The sequence below is a fragment of the Elephantulus edwardii genome, unplaced genomic scaffold (genome assembly GCF_000299155.1).
Source record: "Elephantulus edwardii isolate Elephantulus edwardi_28Jun2011 unplaced genomic scaffold, EleEdw1.0 scaffold00066, whole genome shotgun sequence".
Taxonomy (NCBI): Eukaryota; Metazoa; Chordata; class Mammalia; order Macroscelidea; family Macroscelididae; genus Elephantulus; species Elephantulus edwardii.
In genome coordinates this window covers 7811539-7825906 of record NW_006399816.1, presented here as the reverse complement: position 1 = coordinate 7825906, position 14368 = coordinate 7811539, and the positions used below count along the sequence as shown (strand labels likewise).

The window sequence follows — 14368 nt, the reverse complement described above, 5'->3', positions numbered from 1 at the left end:
CATTTTCTCTTTATCTCTTTCTCTTTATTTCTGTTCCTCTCACCTTTTTAAATACACACTTTAGTCATAAAGAAGTTTTAGGTTCACAGAAAAATAGTACAAAAAGTATAGAGAGTTTCCACGGACCCTTCACCTGTTGGGCCTCTCATTATTAACCTCCTACATTCCTGTCCTACAATTGTTGCATGTTGTTGTGTATCATTGAGTTGCCTGTGATTTGTAGCGAACCTATATACAACAGCTCTTACCCTGCTCTGTCTTTAGGGGATCTTACTCACTCCAACAAACCTAATCCCATTTCCCCAGTTATTATGTCAATCCATCTCATCCAAGGTCTTCTTCTCCTGCGCTGTCCCTCCACTCTTCCGAGTATGGAAGAACTGATATTTATACACTATGATTAACCCAAGTTCACAGTTTACTTTAGGGTTTACTCTGTCTTCTGTCTTTTGGGCTTTAAGAAATGTGTAATGTCATGTGTCCACTATTTTATTATGCAGGATAATTTCACTGCTATTTGAATCTACCAGGTGCTCTGCAAGAGAAGCATGGGCAATCTCCTCCCATGCAATTTGTGTTGTTGTTGTTGTTGTTATTGATTGCCTTTGAGTCGAGTATAACTCATAGTGACCTTATGAATGAAAGGCCTGAAGCCCCTCTATAACTATCAACATTTATCAAACTTCATAGAGTTTCTGGAAGCGTGTTGTTTAGGAAGTGGATGCCACTCCTGCTTCCAAATCCAATTTTATGCCTCTAAAAACCCACTGGAGGTCAGCTATGGATTGATTCTGGCTTGATGGCACACAACAACAACAATAGCATGTCATCGATAAGGAGTTGTGCTGCTACCCCAAGGCCATACACCTCTGTGATTCGAATCCACCAGTGGTGAAAGATGAGCAACTTCATCGTGTCTTCCATAAGCCTCAGAAACTCACTGGAGAGTCAACTATGAGTCACTTTTGACTCAATGGCAGTGAGAAATGCCCTGTTCTGTGCCTCTTCACCTTCTGCATCTCTGACATGTTCACGCTCTCCAGTTCAACCTTCTTCAGGACATCATGTCGTTGGAATAATACTTACACAGCGTTCTCAAAACTGAGTTCTTTCTTTTAGCAAAATGCATTTCTATTTTTATTTTTTCTGTTACTCTCTTGTCCTTGGTCCACTGCCTCAATTCTGCTTCCCTGCCAGGTAAGGAACTATATGCTGCCTCCAACTGTCTCTCATCCATGGGGTTAGCTATCTCTGTTCCCACCTATGAACCGGCATTCTGACCACCACAGTTACCATGGAGACCAGACTACTGCCCCCTGGAACCAGTCGAAAAACTTTACTCACATACTCTATTTGTAACATCCCCAATTCCATTCTTAACTTTTGCGAGGGCCTGTGGCTGGAGATTCACCTCTTAGGAGCATGCTGGATGTACTTTCGTCAAGACAGGTTTGTTTGCTCTTTTGGTGGTCCATGAGATATTCAGTACTCTTCACCAACATCACAATGCAAAAGCATCACTTCGGTCTTCCTTATTCCTCGTCCTGCTTCTGTATGAATAGGAAGCAATTGAAAATATCATGTCTTAGATTAGGTGCACCTTGCTGAATACACAAACATCCCTGTTCTTTAGCACTTTGGAGAGGCCCTTTGACAGCAGGTTTTCCCAGTGCAGTGTGTCTTTTGCTTAGTGGACCATTGCTGCCATGGATGTTGATTGTGGATCTGAGCAAAAATTAAGTCATTGACAACACAATCTTTTCTCCATCTATCATAAGGCCACCTATTGGTCCAGTTAGAGGGTCATCAAAGAAGAGGAAGACCCTCAGTGAGATGGACTGACATAGTAGCTGCAACAGTGGACACAGGTGCAACAAAGATTGTGAGGATGGTGGGGTCAGGCAGGGTTTTGTCTTGTGCGTAAAGTTATTAGAACAGAAGCTCCCAACAACAGTTCAGTGCTAGGCTGCGGCCAGGTTCCAGAGGTGTGACAGTGAATGGAGCAGCGTCATCACCTGTGTGATACACATTTAGATTGGGTGGCAGGCACAAAATCGACTAACAGATATGGTGAGTGTGAATGTCAGGAAAGGAAATAAAGGGAGATGGAGGACAAAGGGATAAAAGTCAAGTGCATGGAGTGGTCTAGGGAGGCCTCCCTGGGGAGTTGGCCTCTGACAAAAGTTCAGAAGATCTGAGACAGCGAGCCCTGCAAACACGGGAGGAGAGTCTAGCCTGAGAAAAGAACAAGAGCTGGAGGAGGAAAACACATAAGCAAGATCAGTGGATGAAGAGATCAGAAAGGGAGCCAGGCAGATGCAGAAGGGTTCCAAAACCTGAGAGGCTGAGACTCTGAGTGGACAGAGAGGTCCAACTGCCCAGCAGCCTGCAGCCAGGCTGTCTTTCCTGGCCTGAGGCCACTGGGCTGAGGCTGACGCGTGAGAGAAGATGAATCTACACTGCTTCCCTGTCCAGGCCCCTAGAAGCTCGCTCAATCAGCTGGTGCTCCCCTCCAGGCCCATAGACCACATCTGTGCTCACACAGACACAGACACACACATACACACACATGTACACATACACTCCTATGTCTACATGAATGTCCATCCAAAATTCTGGAATGGCAAGATATCAGGGTTGAAGGGACTTTAGACCATGTCATCCAACTCCCATATGATAGAGAAAAACTGTGGCCAGAAAAGGAAAGGACTTTCTGAAGTTTCATGATGTGTCAGTCTAGGCTTTGTCTCGATCTCTCTCTCCTTCATACCCCGGCCAGTCTCTGCCTCCCATGTCCCACAGGTTTAAACAAGTCCTATCAGGAGTGGACCAAACTGTCTCCTAATTATTCCAGACAAGCTACATGGAGGGAGCGTGGTGGGACTGAGGCTCAGATTGCCTCTGCCTCTCTTGGGGACCCTGTGTTTGATCTGTGTGTATATATTGTGGTGTGTACAGTCCCACAGCTTTATAATAACCCTGATCTAAATGGATGCAGCAGCACCCCACTTCTGGGCTCCCCATTCTTGTCCTAATTCAGAATTTGGGGACTCTAAGATTTTTTATTCTGTGTCTCACTTCCTTTTCCACCTTTGAGTCTGACCCTGGTCATCCTGGATTTTCCGTGTCTCTCTCTCTCTCCAGCATCTTTTCCTGCTTTCCAGGAAAAGCAGACGTGGCACTGCCAACAGCCTCCTGGTCAGTGGGTGTGAGGCCTCTTTAAGGGCGGGGAGTCATACTGAGCAGCCACAGCTGGAGAGGGGCTGGCCAACAGGGCTGAGGCAAGGGAGAGGAGGAGGTGGGGAGAAGGAAGAAAGGAAAAAGGGGCTGGGCCTCTTGAGGGACAAGATGCCTTGGGGTGGGAACAGGAAAGGGAGCGGATGAAAGAAAAACTGGAAGAGAGACTGTGAACTCCACATCTCCAGCCAGGGGTAATCAGCCACCCAGTTAGCCGGGGACTGGATGTTAGCCCTGAAGGTCCGTTATTCCAGATAGACTTTTGCTCCCCAGATAACCAGAATGATTGGCCATCCTTTCAGGTGCTCCAAAGACCTTGGGAATAAGGCCAGAGTAGTGGGAGGACGTTCTAAACCTGGGGGTCCTGTTTGCCTGTCCGTGCCCCCAGTCCTCAATTCCACGGCCATAGAGGTTATGTAGGACTCAAGAGATGACATGTTAGAGGGACTGGAAATAGTTCTGCAGCCCCAGGTTCACAGGCCTCCACCTACAATCTTTTAAAGGAATTATATTCTCCTTAGAGCACAACACACACACACACACACACACACACACACACACACACACACACACACCTCTGTCCCCAGGGCCTGAGTCCAGCTCCCAGGACACAGGGACAGAAAGATGGCAGATAGGGAGACCCAGGGGACTCCCATGCAGGGGGTGTGGCAGAAAAAGGGGACTTGCTGTAGGCATGATCTCCTGTGGGATGGGCTTTTCAGGAACCTCTTTTAACTACTAACCACAAAGTTAAGATTACCCAAAAGTTAATGAATTTAGGCAGCAAAGATTACCCAAAAGTTAATGAACCTGCATCCTGTGTGTGTAAGCCATCAGGGCTCACTGTGATACACCTTGGAGGATGGCGTGGCTTTTAACTGAGGCCCACATGGCTCTTGTCCTATCATCCTTCTTGGTGGAGGTAAAACATGGCTCAACTTTGCAGACTGGGAGAGGGCCTGGCCAGATGGGGGAGAACTGTCAGCTTTGGCAAGTGTTGTTCCAGCTCTGCCTGGGTGGGCTGGCCCCTCTTGATTCACTTCACTGGTGCCACAGTGGGATCTGAGGGCAGCTGGTGTGTGACTGTCACCGAGGTCTTTGTGACAAGGGAGGGAGACAAGGGCTTCCTTCCCCCAGCAAGGCCTGTAACACCAGCACAGCTCTCCCACATTATGTAAATAATAAAACGAAAATAAAGAAACGAAACAAGTACTGAAGTCAAATCAATTTCAGCTCAAAGCAAATCTAAAGGATAGAGTAGAACCATCCACAATATTTCCAAGGCTGGAAATCTTCGCGGAAGCAGACTTAGATCTTCCCATTGCAGCACGGCTGATGGGTTAGGACCACTGATTTTTCACTTAGCAGCTGTACACTAGGGTGCCTTTCATGCTGTGCAACCCTTAAAATGCCCTTGTCTATGGGAAGCCAAATTTTATATTAAATATTTGTAAAAAACAGAATACTACTTCAGGTTTTGAGGGAGGCTGAAATTAGCTGGAATTAATCCTGAAGCACTAAGACAATAATCCTTAAGCGTTTACTGGATTTTTGCATTGACCCTCCCTCCTGAGTCAAGCAGAAGGTTTTCAAGAGAAAGCTTAGCATCACCTGTATTGGATTCTCTTTGTGATTTACTTCCTGCCAATTTTCAATAAAAGACAGGAAAGCTGGAATTGGCGGCAGTTCCCTTCAGTTGCTTGAGAAGTGTTTGCCTCCTGCTTTACCTCCGTTTTCCTCCTACATTCTTGGTGCTCTGTCTCATTATTAATACTTACAAAAGACTTTGCCCTTGGCCTGCAACACTTGTCGGGGGGCTTGTGGAACTTGTTCCCCAGTCTGGACCTCAGCTTCACTGTCTATGAAACCAGGAGATGGCCCCCTGACATCTGAAGCAGAGCTTTCTGTTGCTGGCATCTGAAGACTATCAACACACCCATTCATTCAATCAAGGGATATTTACTGAGCAAGTTTAACAGCGAGTAGGAGGCCAGATGTCTGTGCACAACAGGCTTTCTGTCTTGTAGAGGAGTCACCTATTAAACATGTATGAAAAATTACGGCTTATGGTAAGCTCTATGGAGCAAAACCAGGAAGTCTGTGAAGTCAATTAATGGGAACAATCTATTTGTGATCTGGTAGTCCCAGGAAGCCTTCTCTGATGAGGTGGTGTTTGATGGAAACCTAATGAACCAGCCACACTAGGAGGAACTAAGAGCCAGGAAGGATCCCTATGTGCTTTGGAGGAAGGGATGGGGTGGGAGCATCTGAGGTTGAGTCTGGTGATTCAACTGTCCTCTCCTGGGTGAAGGTCATAGAGAAGCACTGATATTTTCCCCTCCAGGAAGCCCTCCCTGACTCCAGCAGTGAAGTCACTCATTTTCTTCTCCAGTTCACTGAATCCTGGAGATGTGTGTACTTCAGAAATAGGTGCCTTTTAGCCTCTGGCTGACTCACTAAATTAAAAACTCTACCAGAACTTCTCCAGTATGATAGTGATTATGTAAGAGGGAGAGATGTAAGCTGGACATCTTTTTATTTTTTTTTTTTGGACATCTTTTAGCATCAGACTTGTCAGGAAGATGCAGAAGGGACCATAGGTTTCCATATTTCAGAGTACGTAGTGACACGTTTGCTTCCCGGGATCCTGCAGCCTTGTTTGGTGACAGGGATGAGGATGGTAGGCTCTGGGAGGGGGTACTTCCCAGAGAAACTTCAAACAAAGATGATACTTATTTGTCCTCAGCAGTGCATGGCTCTGTCAAGAATCTAAGTCATGACAAAAGCAGAATTCAGCCAGATTGACAGATGGAGCCTGGGTGAGGGATACAGAGGACACAAGCAAAGGACCTTGCTCGGTGCTAATGGGAATGCTGGGTGTCTGAGTCCATCAGAGGGACCCCAGAAAAAAGACCTGGCAATCTACTTCTTAAGTACCAGCCATTGCAAATCCTGTGCAAAACAGTATTACTCAGTCAGTTTGAACTGGCTTCATGGCAATTGGTACCTTGTGTTCTGTGGAACGCAAAATTGTCTTGTACATACAAAATTCTTCTCAAAAGCTCTCTCCTCTTCTGACTTTTCTTCCAGCTTCTTTAATTTGAGCTCCTTTTTTTTCACCCCCTTAATTCACCCCTCTTTCTGAGCCCTTCCATTTGGGGAGAAAAATCCTGGAGGCGTGTTTGGGACAGAAGCCTGGAGAGGATGACATGGACTCTGTGATTTCAGGCTCCATGGAGACCACAGAGAGTATATTCCGGAAGGAGAGAGGCCCGCAGCTTCGTGCTGCCTGCCAGAAGGGCGGTCCTGGGTGATCATACTATCTGTGTGAGCTTGGGAGTCTCAGAATCCCAGCCAGGGAGCCTGAAACCTATGGTTCCTCTCCAAAACTTCCTCCTGTAGAATTTGAGCCATCTTCCCACCACAGCCTGCCTGCTTTCCTGTCACTTTCCATCCACTGTGGGGAGGGGCTAGGCTGGAGCTATTGAGCCTTGGGATCTCCCTGGTCAACAATGCATTAGGACAGCTAGGTGCTAGAACCAGCAGACAGGGCTTCCGACAGCGACAGGCGAGGAGGATGAGTGTTTTTTTAAAAAAACATAGCCTAACATTTGGGCTTCTTACTGAGGGGATGGAGTCTGGCCAAAATTCTATAGCCTTTGGTCTTTTCAGTCTTTCATTGAAACACATAGTCTTATACTCAAACACACTGACACACACAAAAGCAGAGATACTCATGTATATACACGATCTGAGACACATAAAGACACCAGGCCTCGCACACAAACTTGACACACCACGCACACATGTACACACATGGTCTCACATTCAAAACTCTCTCTCATAAACACAGACACACTCAACAAACACACGACAGGGAGAGACCCATACTTACACAAACACACACAGTCAAGCTTCCCCAAACACAAACCCACGTCCACTGAAAGACCTGTGGCTTCATACCCACCCCCAACACACGTACACATACAGACCTACAACTGCACACACTCATATAGACAGCATATTTCACACCCACGTCCAGCTATCACAGAGACACAGACAGACAAATCCTCTAATAGACACACAAACACATCCACACACAGACACCCACATTCAGACATCCCCAAACACACAGAAACTTACACACAGGATATGCAGTCTTACACACACACACACACACACACACACACACACACCCCGTGCACATGGACACACTCAGCTGTACACACCCCACATACACTTTGTATCACTGGCCAAACCAACAAATTTTGGGGAGCAGGGCTCCTCTTTTCTTGTTTGAGTGAGGTCTGAAATCTTGTACTTTCCTCTAGAAATTAAGTTTCTCACTGTCCTTTCTCCCCCCTAAAAAAAAATCTTCTGGCCCCATCTTTTCTTGGATCCTGTCCAGACAGTGCTGTGTCTTTAAGGAAGTTGAAGCTGCTAAAAAGTGAGTGAGAGGGAAAGAGGGGGAAAAAAAACCAAAAAACCAAAAAAAATTTGGCATCTTTTCCCCTCAAGTTTCTGGTGTCACTTATGAAACACAGGTCCTTGTTGCTGCAGAGAAGCAGTTGTTTGGCTGGAAGGAAGGAGCGCGCAGGCTGCCCCAGAGCTTCTCCCTGCAGCCTCCAATCAGGGGACAGTCGCAGACACCCTGTCCCTGGCAGGGTGGGCTCAGGCGTGCAAACTAAAGGTGGGCCAGGGACTAGGCCGACCCTTCCTTCTGCATCCTCATCCTCCCTTGGGCAGCCCTCGGCCCTGCAGCCCTCGGCCCTGCAGCCTCTCCTGGGCTCTTTGTTGCTTCCTAGTTCCCTCTGGAGGAGGCTCTTCTTGACCAAAGAAGGCTAGACTGAAGGTAAGCTGAGATCGAAGGGGAGTGTGTGGAAGAGAACTCAAGGGCCAGCGGGAGGAGGGAGAGGCTTGCTGAGAGGGATGGATTACCTTGTAAGCAAGGTACCAACCAACACCAAGCCAAACCAATTGCCTTCTTCAAGTGCCCTCGGATGAACAATGTCCCTGAAGGACAGAGCAGAACTGCCTGCTAGGGTTCCAAGTCTGCATCTTTAAAACAGCAGACTTCCATACCTGAGTTCTGTGGACCTTTAGGTTAGCAGCTGAAATCTTTTAACAACCTAATCCCCAGGTCTCCTTAAAGCAAGGCGTGGAAAATAAAGTCATCCCAAAAGTCCATGTAGTTACCAAGGCTGTAAATCTCAGCGGGAGCAGACTCTACTTCTTTCTTCCTCATAGTAAGTACCTGGTGGATTCGAAGTACCAACCTTTCAGTTAGCAGACTACCTACTGTGCTCCTGATAATCCTGGATCCAGTTGCACTTTGATGTGGTGAAAGCCAGGTGAAATTGTTCAGTGCAGATTAGCGAAATTGTTTACTCTAATTAAACCCTTGAATTCTTGTGCTTACTGGTTAATCCATCACTGTACACTAGGCACTGGGGTGCCCCTCACTCACACAACCCTTTTGGGTTGAGGTGCCTGAAACAAGCAGCCCAGGGGGCCAGGGCTCCTCCTGCACAGGCAGGGCCCCCCGGAAATTCCAGCAGTGCTGAGGGTGAGCAGGCGGACCTAGTCAGCTAAGAGGACCTGGCAGGGGTTTATTTAGGCAGCTGCCTGGCGTCATTTGAACAGAACAGGCTACGGTGTGATTCTGCAGAAAGGGTCTGTGTCTGCTGTGGCCAGAGGAGCGGGAGGGGGCGGGCAGGGCGGGTGGGGGTGGTGTGCACTGCATAAGGGGCCTTGTCCGGGCCAGGGCAGAGCATACCTATGGGGGGCTCTGGAGGCGGGACCTCAGCTAGGATGTGGGGGAGGCAGAAGGGAGGTTCTGTGAAGTGCTAGGGTAGGGAAGTGCTGGGGGTGTGGTAGGAGCGGCTGGAAAACAGATTTCAAGTCATAAAGTCAGCTAAGAACAGGCTGAGGCAGGGCGAGCGCTCTGCTCAGAGAAGAGCTGGGGTCCTCACCGCCTTGCTGTCACGCTGTCTGGCCACGGAATCGGGCAAGTCCCAGTCCTTCTCCGGGCCTCAGTTCTTCCCTCTGTGAAATCTGGGAGTAGTGTACTGCGGGCCTAAGTTGGGTTATATGGGACAGGGCTTCCTGGTTTCCTGGTGGGGAAAGTCTGGGGATCCTGGGAGAGACGAGCCGCTCCCCCGGACCCTCAGGATCACATGGATGGCATGCCCTTCTCCACAGGAGGTACAATGCAGAAGCTGCATCTGCTGTGTTGGGCGGTTCTTCTGGGCCTGGGGCAGGCCTGTCCGGAGCCCTGTGACTGTGGGGAAAAGTATGGCTTCCAGATTGCTGACTGTGCCTACCGAGACCTGGAAGCTGTGCCCACTGGCTTCCCCGCCAATGTGACCACGTTGAGCCTGTCTGCCAACCGTCTTCAGAGCTTACCAGGGGGTGCCTTCGAGGAGGTGCCTCTGCTGCAGTCACTATGGCTGGCGCACAATGAGATTCGCACGGTGGCGGCCGGGGCCCTGTCCTCTCTGGGCCAGCTCAAGAGCCTGGACCTCAGTCACAACCTCATCTCTGACTTTGCCTGGAGCGACTTGCACAACCTCAGTGCCCTGCAATTGCTCAAGATGGACAACAATGAGCTGGCCTTTATTCCCAGAGATGCCTTCCGCAGCCTGAGCGCTCTGCGCTCCCTGCAGCTTAACCACAACTGCCTCCACACGCTGGCCGAGGGCACCTTCACCCCACTCACTGCGCTGTCCCACCTGCAGATCAACGATAACCCCTTTGACTGCACCTGTGGCCTCGTGTGGCTCAAGACGTGGGCCCTGGCCACTGCAGTGTCCATCCCGGAGCAGAACAACATTGCCTGCACTTCCCCGCACGTCCTCAAGGGGACCCCACTGAGCCGACTGCCACCACTGCCGTGCTCGGCACCCTCGGTGCAGCTCACCTACCAGCCCAGCCAGGACGGGGCAGAGCTGCGGCCAGGCTTTGTGCTGGCGCTCCACTGTGATGTGGATGGACAGCCAGCACCCCAACTGCACTGGCACATCCAGACACCTGGGGGCACCGTGGAGATCGCCAGCCCCAATGTGGGCGCAGACGGGCGGGCACCTGCTGGAACTCCGGCAGCCAGTGGCAAGCCCCGCTTCCAGGCCTTCGCCAACGGCAGCCTGCTCATCCCAGACTTTGGTAAGCTGGAGGAGGGCACCTACAGCTGCCTGGCCACCAACGAGCTGGGCAGTGCTGAGAGCTCAGTAAATGTGGCGCTGGCCACTCCAGGTGAGGGTGGTGAGGATGCGCTGGGTCACAGGTTTCACAGCAAAGGGGCCGAAGGCAAGGGCTGCTACACCATTGACAATGAGGTGCAGCCCTCGGGCCCCGAGGACAATGTGGTCATCATCTACCTCAGCCGGGCCGGGAGTCCAGAGGCAGCAGTCGTGGCAAGGGTGGGCCCTGGACAGCAGGTGACCAGCCTGCTCCTTCTGGCCCAAAGCCTCCTCCTCCTTGTCCTTGCCTCCATCTAGCCTCCCCCTGACCCTAGCCTCCCTAACTTCTCCCTTGGCCCTGTCAGTGTTCCTTGTAAGTGCCTGAAGGCCCTGGAGCTGGCATCTCCCGGGGACTGCGAGGAAAATGGCACCTCTTCCTACTTCCGATTTCTAATCTCTTCCAGAACATTCACCAATCCTCATTTCTAGTCTTGCTTAAAGCTAGTGACTAGGATTGACTTAGACCCCATAAGCCGCTGTCTGTGGTGTTAAGTGCTGCTAACAACATTGCCTGGGCTCCTTGTCAGGGCAGCATGCAAATGGTGGTGCCTTCACCCAACTGGATGAACCCTCAGTGGTGGATCCCAGACTGGTAGAGGTCACTGCAGCAGGCAGGGCACAGGACGGAGGGATGGAGGGGGCGGCGTGGTGACCCACTCCAGCTCCTTGGCATCGCTGCTTAGCTCGGAATGGATGGGAGGACCAGGGTGGCCTTCTTCCTTAGCCTTTGACCTGGATACCTGCCCCTTTTCTTTCTAAGCACACATCTGTAGCCTGCATCTCTGAGGAGACCAGCCAGCCTGGGGCAGTTGAGAAATAAACAGCATTTTTAATGCTCCCTGTGTCAGCTTGGAGTTGTATCTGAAGCTAGGAGTCCTCTAGTGGGGATAGGATTGGGGGCTGGAAATCTGGGCAGCTAGCTGTCTCCCCATTCATTGTCCCAAGGCCTGGGACACACAGAAGGAGCTAGGGCTGGGGGCTCCCTCAGGTTTCTACCCCAATTCACAACAAGGCTTTCTTAGCATAAGGGTTAGGGGCTGGGTTTGTGGGGAGCTGAGCCATAGGCATTCCCTTCCCTTACACATAGGACAAATGAGGGACAGGACACCTGAAAGCCACAGCATGAACTTCTCCGGGATCTGGGGCTGTCCAGGACAGGGCTTCAGTCCAGCAGTGGCCCAGGGGCATTTGGAAGGGGAGGGGAGAACAGAAGTGAGGGAGTCTTGGCTCTTCCTAATGTGTCCTGCTGCCAGAGGCGTTATTAGAATTGGAGAGGAAGGGGACAGAAAGTCCAAGGGGAGGGATGTGGAATGGGGGAGAGTGGGGAAAGATGAGAAGGCCTTGGGGAAACCAAGAATATGTTTGAGGATGAAGGCTGGAAGAAAGTTGTCAGATTTACCCTTTAGTTTATTATAAAGGGAAAAAATGGCATTTTCTGAGTGAAGCCCATACTAGGCCTGCAGATTCCCACAGGGGTCTTTTTTACCATGGGGAAGGAAGACAGAAGGCTGTGAGTCTCAGAATGGAAGTGTGTGAATGTGCCCAGAAACCTGAGGGCTGCTAGAGCAGAGGGGTCTCACCTCCCTCTACCCCATGCCTTCCAAGACTGGCAGTGAGACAAAGAGGGACAATGTCCCAATGGGAGAGGCTCAGAGCCTCTGCTCAGAGCTCTCAGGACTGCTGAGCTCAGCAGAGCGGAAGCAGGGAGGCCCGAGGAGTCTGGGATAGCAGCTGTGAGTGCTGGCTCCCAGCCAGCCCCCACTCCTTCTCTCCTGGTCCACAAACAGCCCCTCATCCTCACCCCAGAGCTTGCAGCCTTAAGCTGAGCTGATGTCATCAACAGTTGTATCAAGAATGAGTCCACAGGGAAGCAACTGGAAGAAGCAGGACTTCTTTGCTGTGGCATTTTGGGTAAGTCACTGCCCTTTTCTGGGCTTCAATGAACTTAGAAAACAGATGATGGAGTAGGGCAGGTGGTGCTTCAGGTTCAACGGGCTCTGATAGTCTTAGTCTGGGTAACTCTAACCCCACAGGGATCCCTGATGTCTCTACTCCCTTTCACAGCTGCAGGAAGCTGGGCTTCTTAGCATTAGTCCCAGATTTCAGACATGATCCTGGGAATGACATGTGAAGCTGCTGTGTCCAGAACTATCTAGCTAAATTCTTCCATGGCTCCCACTGTCTCAGGGTGAAATTTGAGTCTCTCATGGGATCATTCACAACTCCTCTGACAGAATCCATACATGTCACCCATCCCTCCCTGTTATCTGAGCTCAAGGCTCTTAGATCTGCCTATTCTTTTATTTTAAAAAAATTTTATATTAGTTTATTGTTCTTTTAATGCTCAGCAACAGTTCATGCCTCTGTGCTGCTTCTTCTGCTGTTCCCTCAACCTAGACACCCTTCCCTGTTTCACACACTTAGTAGGTCAGTCTTGAAAACTCAGCTCTGATACCACCTCTTCCAGGAGGCCTTCCTTGGTTCCCTTCTCTAGCTTGAACCAGACAGACACTCCTCTGAACTCACACAGCCTTGGGTTTCCAGTGGTCTAGGCTGCCCACACTAGCGTGCTCTGTTCCTTGTTGATGGCAGAGACTGAATCTGGGTCCTTAGACTGTTTTCATTGGCTGCAGAAGGATGGAAGCCTGCTTTCTCTGCCAGCTCTCCCAGGCAGCCTCTGAGGTGGTTTTGAGCTCCTGGCCCTGTGCTTGAGGGTTGCAGTGGAGTGGGAGAGAAAATAGGATGGTGTGATGGGGTCTACTTATTCTTATTGTATAGACATTTCTTTCCAAGTCACATTTCCCTGCCCCCTGCAGCCCTGGATGCTCCATGAAGGATCAGTGAGAGCCGCCCAGTCTGCATCCTCATTCAGTTGCCTCTCTTGCATGCTTGGCCCTTCACTTCCTGCCTGGCCCCACCGTACACCTCACCCACAGGGCTACCTCGTTGTACTTTCTGACCTCTCTCCTCTCCAAACCTGACCTCTTCCTAAGGACCCGAGTGAGGACTACTTCCCACACCAACATCCTTACCATGCATGGGTGGGCGTAGGGGTCCATCCCTTTTTTCCACCCAGAGGGATATGATATAGATTCTACTCTGCCCCCATCTAGCACCCAGCCCAACATATGCCTAAACCCCATATGTTCATGTCCCACACCTCTCCCCGAACCCCATATATGCATGGTCTGCACCTCTGTCCAAAACCATAAATGCCTGGCTTGCATCTCTGCCCAAACTCCATATATTCACAGCCCGCATCTCTGGCCAATTTCCTTCACATACATACACCCTGTCAGGAAGACTGTTTCTCAGGAACAAGTTTATTAGAGAGAACACACTAACCTCTTTCATAATACCTAACAGTATAAAAACTACAAAAAAACCCCTACTTTTCCCCCCCTCTGGCTCTCAAGTGTGAGCAACTCGGTGTGAGGCCTGGGTTGAGCTCTGAGTTGCTGCCCTATAGGAACTCACAGCTCCCTCCTAAGTGTACCTGGCCAGCCAGGAGGCCCAGGAGACTTCCAACCATTTTCCAGAAAAGGAAAGAGAATCAAGAGGAGAAGGAAGCCGTATCCAGTACTCTGGTGGTGAGGCCCAGGGCTGAGGTGCAGCTGAGCTGGAATCGGAGGTTGTCCAAAACCCAGATCAACACGCCTGTTTGGAGGAGGCTTCAGGGAAGCTCTGAGGAACAAGGAGGAGCCTGGAAGTGGCCCTCTCCTTCCCATGGAGACCACCCTGACCATATTGGCTCCCAGACCTTTTGTCTAAACAGCCAACGGCTTTCTCCAGAGCCCCCGCTGGCTCACTTATGCCTAAAAGGCAGAACAGAGCCCTCTCAAGGCTCATAATGTTGACCTGCACCTAACCACAGTGCCTTCTGAGGGGCTGCT

The 14368-nt window shown here is 50.3% G+C and overlaps 1 protein-coding gene across 1 annotated transcript; it reads left to right on the top strand.

Moving 5' to 3' along the window:
• Positions 1-9446: 9446 nt before the first annotated feature.
• ISLR (immunoglobulin superfamily containing leucine-rich repeat) lies at positions 9447-10733 on the top strand. The gene has a single exon (XM_006888392.1). The coding sequence runs from the start codon at positions 9447-9449 to the stop codon at positions 10731-10733; it is 1287 nt and encodes a 428-aa protein (XP_006888454.1).
• The last annotated feature ends 3635 nt before the right edge of the window (positions 10734-14368 follow it).

What these genes read in the sequence shown, in the direction of transcription:
- ISLR (XM_006888392.1), top strand. Translation starts at nt 9,447, where the DNA reads ATGCAGAAGCTGCATCTGCTGTGTTGGGCGGTTCTTCTGGGCCTGGGG.